Genomic DNA, 16,641 nt, shown 5'->3' on the forward strand with positions numbered 1-16,641 from the left:
ATTTGCTGCATATGGGAACTGTGGAGGCTCAATTATTGAATGCACTCAGAACAGAAATCTATAATTTTAGGTAGGTGATATCAAAAAGTCTGCAGTGGATGCCATCTCCCTGGCCCTAAGCTCATCGCAAAGACACCGATGTTGAATTTTTGACTCTAGTTCTACCTTCAATACTCTACTTCCAGGCAAACTCTGAGACCTGGGAGTCAACACCTCATTCTCTAATCCTATACTCCCATGACTGCGTAGCTAGATTCTGCTCTAACTTCATCTACAAGTTTGCAGATAGTACTACAGTAGTCGGCCGGATCTCAAATAACGATGAGTTGGAGTAAAGGAAGGACATAAAGATCTTGGTAACATGGTGTCATGACAACAAGCTTTCCCTCATTGCCAGTAAAACAAAACAGCTGGTCATTGACTTCAGGAAGGGGATGGTGTACACGGTTCTATCTTCGTCAACAATGCTAATGTTGAAAGGGTTGAGAATTTCAAGCTCCTAGGAGCGAACATTAGCCAATAGACTGTTCTGGTCCAACCACATGGACACCTCAGCCAAAAAAGCTCACCAATGCCTCTCCTTCCTCAGGAGCCATATCCCTGTCGACAGTTACCAATGCTTATCAATGCACCATAGAAAGCACCCTATCCAAGTGCATCATGGCAGAAGGTACAAAACCCTCAAAGCATATACCCCGGACTCAAGGACAGCTTCTACTCAACTATTATAAGGCTATTGAATGGTTGCCTAGTATGATAAGATAGACTCTTGACCTCACAATCTACCTCATTATTATCTTGAACCTTGTCTACTGTAGCTGTCACACTTTACTCTGTACTCAGTTATTGCTTTAGTTTGTTCTACGACATTGCACTGAGTAATGGTTAGATCTGTGTGAAGTGTGCAAGTTAAGTTTTTCACATTACAGTACTTCAGTTTATGGGACAATAATAAACCAATTCCAATTCCAGTGTAGAAAGATGGCACGGTGTTAGATGATTAGCTGTTGTCATATTGAATAGTGGAGCAGGTGTGAGGGGCTAAATGGCCCATTCCTGCTCCTGCTTCGTGTGTTCTAATGTTCTTAACCTAATCTTAGAGTCATAGGTCCACTGCATCCATGTGAACTTTTTTTGCCCATCTATGCTAGTCCCACTTGCCTCCACTAGGATTGTATCCTTCTATGCAAGCACTGGTCTAAATGCCTCTTACGCATACAGACTGTGTCCAATTCCACCATCGAAATACCAGCTACTTACCACGTAAAATAAATCATCCCTCAAATCCTTCTAAAACTCCTCACTCTCATCTTAAACCCATGCCTTCTTGTTTATGTATGCCTATCATGGGAAATAAGATTCTGACTACCAAGCCTAATAATGCCCCTTATGGTTTTATATGGCTCTATCAGGCCTCCTTCACTCCAGGGAAAATGAGCCCTGCCTGCACAATCTCTGTCCATAAATAAAGTTTGTAAAGGGGTGAGAAATCCAGCCTGAGTTATCCTTCTGAACCCCCTTAAGGCTGTGAGTGAAGAAGGTTCTCCTCTATTTCTCAGCCTCACTGATCCAGCCGAGGGACTTGAGAAAGGCAAAACATATTGGAGAGACAGCCCTACAGGCTTGAATACTGTTTAAGAGTGCATGCAACGTGACCAGGAGTGACTGCAGTTTAATCACGGAGCCTCCAGAGCTGAATTCTTGGGATGACTTGGCCTGTGGTTCCCCAGAACAGAATGTGCTTATTTCAGTCAGTGTGGAGCTTTTACTTTGATCTCTGTTCAAGTGCCACCCCACCCCCCCCACCCCCGGGAGGAGGATGCGCGTTTGTTCACGTTGCTCCAAGTCTGGCCGACGCCCACCAAAGGCAAGTGTCCATCAGGCAGGGCCAGTCTGATGAGTACATACAGCTGCAGGGGCCTTTGTTTCACCAACACACGTCACTGTGACACAGTCAGCAATATGTTTTTTGCTTAATAAGGCGTCCGGCTCAATTTACTTCAGGCAGCGCTGTGGCAGCGATGGATGGGAATCCTAGAAATGCTCTGGATGCATTTGCTCATATTATGTGTCTGATTATTTTGGCTTATGTGATCGATGTAAATGCAGGGTCCAGAAACAGGGAGCACTGTGCTCAGCACTTGTAATCGTAGCCAGCAAACAGGCCCTTCGGCCCAACTGATCCATGCTGACCATGGCATCTTCTCTGCCTGCATTTGGGACATAACCTTCCAAAAGTCTCTGAAGATCCATCCTGGGCCCAACGTAGTGGTGCTATTAGAAGGAAGGCACAACAACAACCATATTTCATAAAGAGTTTGAAGACTTGGCATGTCACCAAACACGAGCAAATTTTTACAGGTGTACTGTGGAGAAAATTTGAACTGGCTGCACCATCGTCTGGTATGGAGGGGCCACTGCACAGGATTGGAAAAAGTTGCAGGAAGTTGCAATTTCAGCCTGCTCCATCATGGGCACTGGCCTTCCCAGCATCGACGACATCCTCAAAAGGCGATGCCTCAAACAAGCTGCATCCATCATTAAGGACCCTCATCACCCAGGACTGACCCTTCCTCAGCAATCTCTGCCTCCACATTGACAATGGTTACCATGGCAATCAAAAGTAGGAAGTTCTTCAGATTAAACCCCCCCCCCCCAGTGGTTTGAAGGGGATGACAAGCCCAAGGAGGTGATAGGTGCCATTCCGGTTAAATATTCCTCAAGCATTCCTTGGGGAATGAGGAGAATTTGCTTCTACCCCAGTCCTTGGATAACTGATGGGGCAATGGCTGCTGATGATGGGTTTGATGAGGCCATGGCTGCCGCATTGTATGCTACCTTGTCATGGAGTGGTCCAGCATGGAGAAAAGGCCATTGTGGCCTCTGCCTGCTGCTGTTTCAGAGACTTCCTCAATGCCTTGACCAAGTGCTTTCCCATTCAGATCGCAGGTCAGGGTCTCCTAAGAGCGAATGGGGAGTGGGTGGTTTGGGCAAGGTGGATAGTGTGAAGTCAAAATTCCTCTGTGTTTCTGAATGGCTGTAGGTTGTCGCTGCTGTTAACGGCTCGATTGTGAAAATGTGAGAAGTGCGCATGTGGCCGATTGATCAGGAAGTGGTTGATTTGGTCTCCCTGTGCGGACGGCCCTCTCTTTTTGCACAGGCTTTCGAGTGAGCACGTTCTCGTCTCAGCTGGCCTGGCTTGTTGCTCCCGCACTATAAGTTATCCAGTGTGTATGCTGGCTCAGTAAAAACATTTAATCCTACAACGTTCTCGCTCCGCGCATGCATAACAGGAGTGCACTGATGGAGGATTGTGTGGAAATGATGCGGAGGAGCAAACTGCCTTTCAGCCCGATGAGTCTGTGCCTCAAGCACCCAATTGCTCTAATCCCTTTTTATTCTGCTCACAGTCCATCAACTGCCCCCTGATTCTGCCACTCACCTACTGTAAATATCAACGGTCAACAAGCCTAGCATCCTACTTCCAACCATCAGTTTGCCACGTTCGATCTGGATAGCACTGGATATGAACTGGAAATTAGGTGGTATTGTCTGTCTTCGGGGTGCTCAGACAAAGTGCGAGGCAGGAGAGACATCTCCTGAGCAATGTACCCCTTTCCCATCTGATCTAGTCTTTTTCTCCGTGACCTTTGCTCTGATTGAACCAGCCTTGGTGTAATTCAGTGCAGGATGACCAAGTTTACAAAATGATGAGGTGGAACCTCTGCTGTTCAACGTAAGAGTAGGCTATGTGGTTGCATCACTCCACTGTGGGTAGCTATGGTCATAAACAGGTCTCACTCTCCGGCTGTACAACGGGCATAGCCGCACGTCAGCCCCACGGTGCCGATCTATGGTCACCCGGTACCGAGAGGGGTGGGTGAGGTGGGGGAACCTTCTAGTCAGCTTGCTCCTGGGCCTGGACTGGGGAGCCACTCATGAACCCAGGTGGCAGATAGTCGAGGGTCCTGCCAGAGCTGATTGCCTGCCCCTCTTTCCAGAGTTAAATCCATGCCTGTGTGTTCCGTGAGAAGGAGCACATGGTATCCATGGGTACATTAGGGGGATTTCCAACACCACAGGGGCTCGAGTGCATTCTGGATAGAGATGACTGTGTTGCAACTTGAAGCTATTGACTGTAAATAGATTGCCCCATGGAATACTGTGGCATTGTAATGGTGTGAATCACTGTATAAACCTCCTTTGGAAAAAGAACAAAAACTGTCCAGGGATGGTCTGTGAGAGACCGAGCCCACTCTGGGCAGCAAGGTTCCAAACTCCACTGGCAATGACGGTGTAAAGCTGGGAGCGAGAAGGGGCAGCAGGGTCCTCGGAATATCTCAGGCCTGACTTCCTGATGCTGATAGTGAGCAAACGGAGCAGCTGCTGCCTCGTAGCTCCAATGCCCTGGGTTCGATGCTGCTTGTGTGATGTTTGCATTTTTCCCTGTGACTGCATGGGCCTATTTTGGTTTCCTTCCACGTCGCAAAGGTGTGCAGGTAGGTGGGTTTACTGGCCACTGTGTGGCACCCTGCTTGTGTAGGTGAGTGGCAGAGTTTGGGGAGCTGATGGGGAGAATAAAATGGGATTGGTATTGAACTTGTGTGAATGGGTGGTTGAGGGTCAGCACAGCCTCAGTGGGCTGAAGGGCCAGTTCCCAAGCCATATCTCTCTGTGACTCTATTGCCCCTGTAGGTGGGATGCAAGGAAGGTTCTGCCAGTGCTAGTCACAGTCAAGTGGCTGCACTGAGACAACAGGCGGGTCATCAGTTGAGACAGGCTCCACCTCAAAGAGGCACTTGAGTTGTTGATGAACAAAATGTGAGGGACTTATTCCTTTCATAATACCTGCCAGTCGGACCTCCCCATGCACAGCAGTGTCACCAGCCCACTCCGTGGCATTGGGGTGGCTTATTTACATAAAGTGGTGGCATCCCACCTAGAGAGTCCAAACCTTGTTGAGAGCTGGACATGCTGTATGAGCTTGAGTTGACTGGGAGATACTGGGGAGGCAATGTCTGTCAGCACTGGGCACTGGAACATGTATCAGCATCAGCAGGGACAATGGCTGAAGTTTCTAGGACAGGCTCTTCTACTCAGTAGCATTGACCTCAGAGTCTGCAATCACAGCCCCAATCTATGCATAATCATAGCTTTCTGAACAATTCTTTTTTTCCTCCTCCTATTTTTTTTACAGTCTTTCTTTTCAGTCTGGAGCAGTTCCTGATTCATCTTTTGTCTGAGATATTTCAATAACTACACAAAGACAGGTTGTTAGATAGTCTCCTGTACCCTGTGTTCTTTGCAACTTTGTGGTGGCATTTATCCAGAGCATGTCCCCAGGCTCTGAGCCATCATGCTGGGTTATCCCCGGCTGCTGTAATTCCTCAACTTTCAAAAACGTTCTCAAAAACAGACTTTCACTATAGTGCTGTTAACATTTTGGGGAACCTGGCTTTGACCAGCTGGGTGAGGGCTCATTCAAAGGAATGTGTGGGGCACGGTTCTTTTGCACATAGATTAATGTATGACTGGAATGTGCTGCCAGGGGTGAAGGGACAACCAATTCTGATAGGGATGGTTTAAGGACTCTTAAATATACACCTGAATGTGCAGAGAGTGGAGGGATATGGACATTATGAAGGCAGAATTAACTAGTTTACATTTACTTATTAGTTTGAGTAATTCAGCACAACATTATGGCTGCCTTTGCTGTGCTGTTCCATGCTCTATGTTCTATTTACAAAAAGTCTTTTCTTGTTTTAAGGAAGAGTGCAGTACTCTCCATGTAGAAAGACACTGTACCAATATGACTATAATGCATATCATTTTGCCTTTTCCTCTTGAAATGTTTTCAGGAAGCACGTTTTCTTTCATAAACTGAGGATTGTCTTGTATGTGCTGTGTGGGCTCGGACTGGTTATACACATGAACACCTGCCCGTCTTTGCCTTTCAGATGTTGGTTGGTTAGTTTGTGGATTTGATTCTTTCATTCTTTAACTGAAGGTCCAGACTCTGACCTTTTTCCACGCCTCTTCTCATTCCAGGTTAGTCCAGGAAGCAAGGCGGCTCAGGCAAACATCAACCAAGGAGATACCATCGTGGCCATCGATGGGGTCAGCACGGAGGGCATGACCCACCTGGACTGTCAGAATAAGATCAAGTCAGCCACCTATGCCCTGAACCTGAGCCTCCAGAAGTAGGTGCAGACTTGTTACTGTGTTGGGAATGGACGTGATGGGCGGAGAATGCAGTGGCAATTCAGGGGGCAAAGGTGGGCGGCCATGTTGTCAAAAGCTAGAGAGGTTGAAGCCTCAGATGGGAAAGAAAGGCTGAGATAGATCATGTGGCACCATTGACTTCCTCGGAGTCTGCATGGGGTATTGACTTTTATTAAGCTTGGTGGGGTGCTTTGTGCCAACTTGATTGTCAGATTTTAAAATCAACATGTTAGATATATTTGAATCCACTACTGAGTCATCATAGCCTGGTATCCTGTGCAACTTCTGTTCGTAGAGTCACACAGGACTATTGGCCCAACAGGTCCATGCCAACCAAGGTACTCACCGGGCTTGTCCCATTTGCCTGCATTTGGTCAGTAACCCTCAGAAACATGTTCTTGTGTGTTGCACAAAATTCCAAATTGACATCTGCAATATTGATAAAAACATGGCGCACAGCTCCAGCAGCTGTCTGCAACAGTTAAATGAACCTGTTTGTCATTCCTGTATCATGAGAGTGGCCGAGTTTGTCACTTTACACATATCTTCAGTCTGTAAACTTCGCTTCACATTTTGCATCATCTTGTTTTGGGTTTGTGGACCACGTAGCGATTGTCAGGTGGCAACTGAGGAGTTTCATTTTTTGGATGCTGATGTTATTGATCTGAGGTTCTTCAGTAGTCAAGAATAAGGCATAAAACATGTTGCTCACTCTCATTTGTTATGTGCTGAGAGCAGAGAGATTGGAAAAGGAGAACAGTGAAAAACAGAGACTAGTAGCAAGGAAAGGCAACAGCGGGAGGGGAACAAAGGAAAGAGAGAGAGCCAATGTTTTCTGCTCGTATTGTACTAGTTTGTTTATTCTATTGAATTTCCGGAGATTACGTTCTATTCAAATTTTGTAGATAAGAGTTACCAATCAGATAGCCCCTATTCATTTAATGCAATACCCAAGAAGCTTCCAGAATAGTACAGAAGAACTGTAACCATTAGGAAGCGCACAATTTCATATACATAGATAAATATATAAAAATGCAAACAAGCATAAGGAAGTTAAACTGCAAAGAAAGTAACAATTGTGCAGTGTAATCCCAACACATTTAGAGTCAATACAGTTGAAAATTCAGTGGCAGAAAAACGTGTATCTACGCTAATAATAAAACAATCAAAAATTCACCTGAGTTCTGGAAATATCAAAGAGTATTCATAGAATTATGTCATTGTTAGCTAGATTGTCTTGGTAAGTAGGCACATTTATTCAAGTTTGAACTATTCCGTTAGTGATCTCCCTTGTACAAATAAAAAAATTATGATAAAGCGTATCAGGACAAATACTTTGACTCATAATATTGAGTAACCCCAGCTTCCAAGACTCAGATGAATGCAGTCAAAGAAATTCCATCCATCTGATTGATGTACAGTGTTTTATCTGGTTCTTTATGGGTATGATCAGCCAAATCAGTTTTGTCTTCAGACTCGTCAGATATGTAAGTACAATACTCCTTGCATGTTCCTCCCTTAACTGCAAAGAGAAGATAATGATTTTGATAAACCATCTAGTGCTTGGTGACCAGTTCTGTTGTTACTTTCCCCAAGGCATCAACAGTGTCGTTTCCATTTTCTAAAGCCACAGCCACCTGTTGTACACCTTTCAACACCATTAAAAGGGAATAAAATTGATGCAAAACAAGTTTCTTCTGGAATGTCTCATTTGCTTCTCGACTCAGGATGTAAAGTCTGTGTACGTCTCATAGCAAGAAATACATACCCCAACTAACAAGATCCTAATCAGTGAGGTGGAAGAGAGATGTAGGCTCCATTTCCATACACATATTATTCCATGGACTTAGACCATTTCTTAGTACTTGACAGGAACTTTGTTGAACTGTAATATTTTTCTGATGGATATCTTCAATGAAAATACTAGAGTTACTGCCTCATTTCAGACGGTGTAAGGAATAATTGCATAAATTATGGAATGGTACCTTCTGAACTCAAGCACAAGATAACTTTTATAGTGAACACTTGAAAAGATTTAATAGCTTTGTCATCAACATTAGATTCAGATACAGAAATATTTCAGTATAATTCACAAATAGGGTCAGATATGATATGATTCCCTAAATCATGCTGATTATATTTACATGTATAATCCAGATCAAAACAGTGTGTGTGTGGGGGGGGGGGATGAACTTCTCTCTTGAGAGTAATTCCTTACCATGATGAAGTAGTAATCAACTAATTTAACAGGAGAATAGCTTGAAATCTACTGTTGTCCCCTTCCCCAACCCCCCACCTCCCTTCCTTCAAATTCCATCCAACATTAGATGACTTTCAATGGGGAATTTCATTCCTTACCAGAGCAATTGTATTATAGAAAACCTTTCTCATCCAGTTCTAAGTTCTTTTTGCTGGGAGATGGGATGTTGGTCCATATCGCATACAGTGTATGCATCTATCTCAGCTGTTCCAGTGAGCACACTCCGAGTTTGTGGAGTCCTCTCATCTGTCTCCAAATGACCGCATGATTTTCCAAGTGGGAGGCTTGGCACTGTGTAAGGAACAGGATTAATTTGTATTTTACCTCTCAGTTTACCATTTGATTTACTCAGTGTCTCAAATCCTTCACATGCATGCTTAGGCAGACTTCTAACTTGGAGACCTTCAGTCATAACCCCGCAGACAGTAACACCAATACCAAATGTCTGAATCATGTTTACTGAACAGGAATACAATTGCAATACAGTACAATAGTTCCATAAACACAAGAGATTCTGCAGATGCTGGAAATCTTGAGCAACACACACAAAATGGTGGAGGAACCTAGCAAGTCAGGCATCATCTACAAAGGAGAAAAAGCAGTCAATGTTTCAGGCCAAGACCCTTCTTCGGGGTGTCATCTTGGGCTGAAACGTCAACTGCTTATTTCTCTCCACAAATGCTGCTAGGCTTGTTAAGTTCCTCCAGCATTTTCTCAAGGTTTCCGGCATCTGCAGAACTTTGTGTGAGAGAGAAACTAAAACTGAGAAGATTAAGAGATGTGGGCCTCCTCAATTAAATTTATATATAAAAATCTCTCAGAAAGAAAATTCAGAAAGCAGAATTGAATATATTAAAGTGTGGGTGTTAGGACAAACCAGAAGTTAGTGACATTTTAAAGTGCCCATAAGTAAGAAGGTCCATTTAGTTCAATGCATGTCAATCAAATCTCAAACCATCACCCCTGCTTTCTAAGTGACATTGACTCCCAGGTAAGCAGTGCAGTGATTTTAAAATACACATCCACCCATGGTCTTTTTTTCCTTACCTCTGAGTTTCTCCGCCTCTGCAGTGTTCCAAGATAGCTGTGCCACTCTATAAGCACTCCACAACCAGAGAAATTTATTGAGCAGTGTATGCCCTAACATCAAAATTCCCTCCTTAAACTGCTCCATCTTCCTACTTTGCTGCCCTTTTTCCACTTTTGACCCATCAGTTAGACTCTGACCCTAAGGATTCCCAAGTATCGCTTTGTTCACCATCCCCAAGAAGTATCTGAGCACTGAATTTATTGATTCCATTGTCTGAACTTCTAATTGGTAAATTGGTTTATTATTGCACATATACTGAGGTACAGTGCAAAGCTCTGTTTTGCATGCCATCCGTATAAATCATATAACTACATCAGTATTGAGGTTGGTTGGTTGGCATCTGTCCGTCTTGAAGGACAATGGGTGATGATGATTTTTGTCACAAGCCTGGGTGGAAGGTATGGAGATCCTGAGATGCCCAGTTGTCAAAGGCCTCCTCTCAGCCTCACCAGTGTAGTCCAAGGGAAAGCTTATGAAGCAATACGTTTGGCACCAACTTGGCAACAGAGCTTTGACTCTCCCAAGGCTGTCCACAGGCAGTGGCGCTATTTACCCATAGCTAGGGATCTGGTGGGTCTGCATGCTACGTGTGCAGAGGCCAGATTTACAACTCCATCCTCTGTAGTTCAGCCTGAGTCCGAAAGAAGTTCAGTTTCCGTGTGTCACCAGCGAGGAGGCACTACATGAGGCTTGCTGTCAGAGAGGCTGTGTACTGGCAGGGAGAGACTTACACATTCATCTCTCCTTTTTGCAAGACTGCCAGTCAGTGGTGGAAGCAGACAGTGAGAGCGACAAGCGCTACCCACTACACTACCACACCAGATGCATCACAACAACCATTTTCACACCAGTATTGAGGTAGTAGAAAGGAAGAGCAAAGGCAGAATCCCAGAATACAGTGTTTTATTTGCAGTGAATAGGCAGCGCAAGTAGTCGACAGAGTACAAGGACATGATGAGGTAGATATGAGGTTAAGGATTATTCAGCAGTCTTATAACTGCAGGGTACAAGCTGTCCTTGAGCCTGGTGGTATGTGTTTTCATGCTTCTGCAATGAAGTTCAAAGATTAAAGCATAATCTAAGAAGATTAAGGGATTTGCCAAGGGAAATGGATCAAAACTTTTTTTGTGTGTGAGGAATCAGAGTGGGTCTTGGGTCTGAAAGCCTCTTACAGATACCAGCATTGTGCCTCTCTCTTCCTCACTCTGCACAATGAGAACTGAGGACTCTCTCACCAGAGGGCCGAGGCAAACATAATTCAGTAAAACCATGGCATGAGAATAAGGAGCGAGCAGAGATCATTCAATCCTTCAAGGCTGCTGCTCCATTCCTTAAGATCAAAGCTAACCTCTTTGCTTAAGCCCCATCTTCCTGTTCTGTCCCACTTCCCAAAATATCCAGAAACCCATGGATGTCCATAACTCATGGGCTGAGACCTCCGAAGATTTACTGTTCCGCATGTGGAGGAATACCTCTTTGTTGCGGTTCTGAACAGACTATCCCTTATTCTGGAACTGCATCACAAGAGGATGCAGATGCTGTGAGCTCGAGCAAATATTGATCTGGTGGAAATCTCAGCAAGTCAGGCAGCATCTGTGGAGGCAAAGGAATAGTTAGCATTTTGTGTTTGTTTCCTCTAAGACCATGAACCCTGGTTCCAGACTCCTCAACCTTGGGGAACGTCATCCCTGTTGAGCCCTGTAAGGAGTTCCAGGTGAGAGATATTGAGCCAAATGGATGCAGGCAAGTAGAGGATTGGGTTTGTTGAGCTGATTGATGCAGGCTCTCTGTGCAGGGTTTGTGCTCACCCCCACTCTGTTACAGTGCTGAGGCAGAGGGTCATTGACTGAGGAGGAGGCAATTGCCAGGATTTATTCACGTACACGCTTATTCAGTTGTGTTTTCTTCTAGACAGGTCTCAAATTCTGTGGCACAGCTGGTAGAGCTGCTGTCTCACAGAGTAGGAAACCTGGGTTCGATCCTGATTGCCAGCACTGTCTGCCAATGTGATAGACTATGTATACCTGTCTGGACACACTCCTCTGCTGACTGCTCCTGTGGCTCCTCCCACAGACCCCGGTATAAAGGTGATTGGGGCACTGCTCCTCCCTCAGTCGTCAAGATGTCGTGCTCCCTTTTTGCTGTTAATAAAAGCCTATCATTCACTTCCAGTCTCCTAGAGTTATTGATGGTGCATCAGCCAGGAATTAATTCATTCTCTGACTACTCCAGTTCCCTCCCACATCTCAGACATGTGGGTCGGTGGGTTCATTACAGTGAGTTATGGTTGTATGCTGCGCTGTGTAGATGTGACAAAACAGGTTGGCAATGCTAATTCACCCGCTAATCTTGCCCCTTTGCCCAGTTAGTCACACTTCTTCATTCTGTCCTTGGTCTAGTTTTCCCAGTAATTCACACACTTTACCCTCCCATTCTGCAGTTCTTGGGAGCTCACCATTTACACATGCCAACAGTAAAACAATTGCTAGCTTGGCTAATCAAAACAATCCCTTCAGCTAATGTGCTCATAAAATTAAGGACTTTAGACAGAGACGTTCTAAGCAGTTACTTTCACTCACACTGGTACATCAGTTTGTATACAGCAGAACAGCCCCAAGGGACAGTGTAAGTCATCCAAAAATAATGCCTGGGTTAGTGGGAGCAGGCGGATTGCACCCTGTGCAGGCAGATTTAAGCCCTCAGTTTGGCTTTGGTGAGGGGTGTGGAGTTTGGATTTGACAGTTGGTGAATAGTTGTATTGGAAAGTTAATGACAAAGTGTGTCTTGGAGAAAGCCTCTAGATTTGTAAATTTTTGTGCATATTTGTTTTCATTTGTCTATTTGTAAATACCTTTTCTCTTCACAACTTTTGGGCAGCTTTTGCTCTTTTTTTTCACCTGGTACTAAATAAAACCCCTTGCTGTTGCGACTTACCACCTGATTTTTTTTTTTCCCACTGGTGACCTCCATCGGGCACACTTACCCACACCTGAGAGCGAGGTGCGACAGGTGGTGACAGCAATGGTATGGTAAGCCAAGAAGGGGTGAAGATGTCGACGAGAGCTGGGCCGCGCTCACGGAAGACCAGAGTTAAACCATATGCTCCAGGGATGGAGTCTCGTGAGGACAGGCAGTGGGGCAGGATGGAGTCCAAGGAAGAGTAGGTGGTTCAAGGTGTGGCAGTAGGGTTTGTGGTGTTGTATCTCTCCCTGCCACAGATACGATGTAGAATCAGCTCAACTCACATTGAGATATTGGAGAGAACATCCAATTCTGAATCAGCAATGAATATCACTAAATCAAGGTTGTGTACTTCTCTTACACCTCTTTCTTCTTTCTTTATCAATATTTTTATTGATTTAAAAAAGAGTATATATACAAGCAAGAGAATTATCTCAAATATATATATCAATAAAAATACATACAGAAGGTGAAATAAACATTATCAAAATCATGCATAGTATTAATCTGATATAGAATGTATAACAAGGAAAAAGATAATTCTCCTCTTATCAATTCATAAAAAGAAAAAAAGACTTCTTGAAATTTTTATATGGGAAACCCCCACTATTCTCTACAAACAAAAACAAAAATGAAAAGAAAAGGACTGGGCAGTCTATCCTGAGAGTAAAACCAAGAAAAGAAAGACTTTTTGATCAAATCCAAAACTTCAAAAAAGTAACTGGAAGAGAGTCAGTACAAAAATCAATAAACTTAATAATCTTACACGTCTTATACCTGCGCCAAGCCCCTCTCAGACCCTTGGGGCTGTGGTTGTACCTGTCTGGAAGGCAGGGGTTGCCTGGGTACCCTTTTGTGTAAAGAGCCTGTAAGTGTACACGTACATCAGATGTCATCTCACTTTTGCCCAGTATAACTACAGTGAAACGTTCTTGACTGTAGGTTCAAAGCACTGTAATTAAAGCAATGTATCATTTGTCTCTTAATTGCTTGCTTGCACCCGCATGTTGGCCTCGAGTGACTGTGTACAGGAATACTCGGGACCCTGTGGACATCAGTTTACCCGGTCTCTCCCCCTTTGATTTTGTGTTTTGTACACGAGTTGATAAGATGACATTGTTCCTTTATAATTCTGCATCTGCCCTTGGCCATTCAGTCGCTTGTCTGAATTTATAACTCGAGGTTCTGCAGATGCTGGAAATCCGAGCAATACACACAAAGTGCCGGAGTAACTCAGTAAGTGAGGCAGCATCTGTGGAGGTGAATGAATAGTTGACATTTTGGGCCCAGACCTTTCATCAGGACTGGAAAGCAAGGAGGCAGAAGCCAGAATAAGATGGTGGGGGGAGTGGAAGGAGTACAAGCTGGCAGGTAATAGGCAACACCTGGTGAGGGGGGGGTGGTGGAATGTGGGTGTTGGAGGAAAGATGAAGTAAGAAGCTGGGAGGTGATAGGTGGAAAAGGTCAAGGGCTGAAGAAGAAGGAAGCTAATAGGAGAGGACAGTGGACCATGGAAGAAAGGGAAGGAAGAGTAAGGTGAAGTGCAGTTGAGGAAGAAGGGGTGAGAGGAAAACCAGATTTGTGACTGGAAAAGGAGGAGAGAGGAGGAGAAATTATTGGAAGTTAGAGTAATCAATGTCCACGCCATAAGGTTGGAGGCTATCCAGATGGAATATGAGGTGTTGATCCTCCAACCTGTGTTTGGCCTCATCTTGGTAGTCAAGGAGGCCATGGACTAAAACTTCAGAATTGGAATGGGTAGCAACTGGAAAATCCTGTCTTTTGCATTGGGCAGAGCAACAGTCCTCAAGGAACCGGTATTCCGATCTGTGTTGGGTCTCACTGATGTAGAAGAGGCCACACTGGGAGTACCGGATACGGTAGATGATACTGACAGATTCATACGTGAGGTGTTGCCTCACTGGACGGACTGTCTGAATTAACATGAAGCCTCTTCACGTCCTGCACCCTGCTCCCTATCCAAGCTAGTTTTGCATCATCAGTGGAAATCTGATCATTGGGTTGCCTTGAGCAATCATTGATTTAGATATAAATAGCCAAGGTGATTATGTAAGGAAACCCACCATCCTTACTCTGTCTGGGTTACAGAGATTCCTGTCCTCTCTAACACGATGTGCAGTCACAGTGTGGACCAAGGTTTCCAGGCAATAGCATGGCTGGATGTGAAGGGAAGTGAGAGGAGCAGAGAAATGATCAATGAAGTCACGGAATGGGAGTGATGGACCATTTCTTTGGTGGCTGACTTCCATCATGTGTAGCAAAGTGCCGGAAGAACTCAGCAGGTCAGACAGCATCTGTGGAGGAAAATGGACAGTCAACATTTCAATCAAGGCCCTTCATGTGAATTCAGTCACTAAGTTCCTCCAATGTTTTGAGTGTTGCTCCCGATTTCAGTCTCTAGTGTCTCCATGTTCCACCAGGAACTGCTGCTTATTCCAGCCCCACACAGTGAAAGATGAGACCACCATTTCTGGATCACTTCACCCAAGAAATGTATCTACGTTTGCAACCCCATACCCCAGCACCGAACCATCCATTAGGATTGTGTGACAGAATCCCACTGAAATAAGGAATCTGAATGCACAGGGAAGTGATCAGCACAGGGGCATAGAATGTGGAACACCTTCTTCAGAGGTTTTTTGCTCTTAAGTTCAAATTCCACCAGTCACACATGGTTTGCTATTGGATCATTCCCGGGACAAATGGATCTGCCCAGCAATGCACGGGCCTGGGGCTGTGCCCCTGTGCTGGCTTGGGTCCACACCCTGGGGCGAGTCGATGTGCTGGTCTGAGAGCTCACTATGGAGGCTGGGCTCCTGTGCTGGTCTGGGTCCTCACCATGGGGCTGTGACCCTGTGCTGGTCTGGGGCCTCACCATGGGTCTGTGCCCCTGTGCTGGTCTGGGGCCTCACCATGGGTCTGTGCCCCTGTGCTGGTCTGGGGCCTCACCATGGAGCTGTGACCCTGTGCTGGTCTGGGGGCCTCATCATGGGGCTGTGACCCAGTGCTGGTCTGGGGCCTCACCATGGGGCTGGGCCCCTTTGCTGGTCTGGGGGCCTCACCATGGGGCTGAGCCCCTGTGCTGGTATGGGGGCTGAGGTCTCACCATGGGGCTGTGACCCTGTGCTGGTCTGGGGGCCTCATCATGGGGCTGGGCCCCTGTGCTGGTCTGGGGCCTCACCATGGGGCTGGGCCCCTGTGCTGGTATGGGGGCTGAGGTCTCACCATGGGGCTGGGCCCCTGTGCTGGTCTGGGGGCCTCACCATGGGGCTGTGACCCAGTGCTGGTCTGGGGCCTCACCATGGGGCTGTGACCCTGTGCTGGTCTGGGGCCTCACCATGGGGCTGGGCCCCTTTGCTGGTCTGGGGGCCTCACCATGGGGCTGGGCCCCTGTGCTGGTATGGGGGCTCACTCTGTGCTCTCCTCTCAGCTGTTGCTGCACCCTCACTGCTGATCATTTCTCTCACCACCCTTCCCCAACCATTCCAGCAGCCCAGACCCCACCCACCCAAACTTTTCCCAATGCCCCGCCATCCAGCCACTAGCTTACACCCCCCACCATCAGATTTCCTGAGGATCTTGACCATTTCTCCCCTTCCTCTGACTCACTCCGCCCCCATACCTCAGATTGTCACCTTTACCTATCGGTACAGCCCCGAAGGTTGACTGTCTCTGGCCATGACCCTGTCCCCAAAGGTGCAGCTGATGTTCAGCTGTGAGGCTTTTCACCCAGCAGGGCCACTGTAGCAGCAATTCCACTTCTGAGGTAGGGCACCCTGCAGCAGAGCGGCCAGCTCTCACGAAGCTGTTGTAATTGAAACGCAGGGATTGTTGTTCTAACATTCCGAGGAAGATGATGAACTCTGATTATTGTAGTTATTTATTTCACATTGGAGTCTTCTCATATCACTGTTTCATATTAAATAAACTCACTGTTGGCCTTTCGACTGACCCTCTGTTTGACGCTGGGGAGCTTTGACTGCATTCTGGCACGGAGTTCAGTTGAGTCAACTGATTTGCAGAGCGATGCTCCTCTGAATCAACACAAATTATCAGTACATTAGCCAGCTAGAAGCACACTTTATTG

The 16,641-nt window shown here is 45.9% G+C and overlaps 1 protein-coding gene across 1 annotated transcript in view; it reads left to right on the forward strand.

The window, feature by feature from the left end:
* The window catches only part of LOC132378935 (LIM domain-binding protein 3-like), a 102,146-nt gene that overhangs the window by 53,602 nt on the left and 31,903 nt on the right, over positions 1 to 16,641 (forward strand). The window contains exon 3 of the mRNA XM_059946302.1: positions 6,049 to 6,200. Coding sequence (XP_059802285.1) covers positions 6,049 to 6,200 — 152 coding nt within the window. The remainder of the gene's footprint in view (positions 1 to 6,048; positions 6,201 to 16,641) is intronic.

This window comes from Hypanus sabinus, chromosome 21 (assembly GCF_030144855.1).
Source record: "Hypanus sabinus isolate sHypSab1 chromosome 21, sHypSab1.hap1, whole genome shotgun sequence".
NCBI lineage: Eukaryota > Metazoa > Chordata > Chondrichthyes > Myliobatiformes > Dasyatidae > Hypanus > Hypanus sabinus.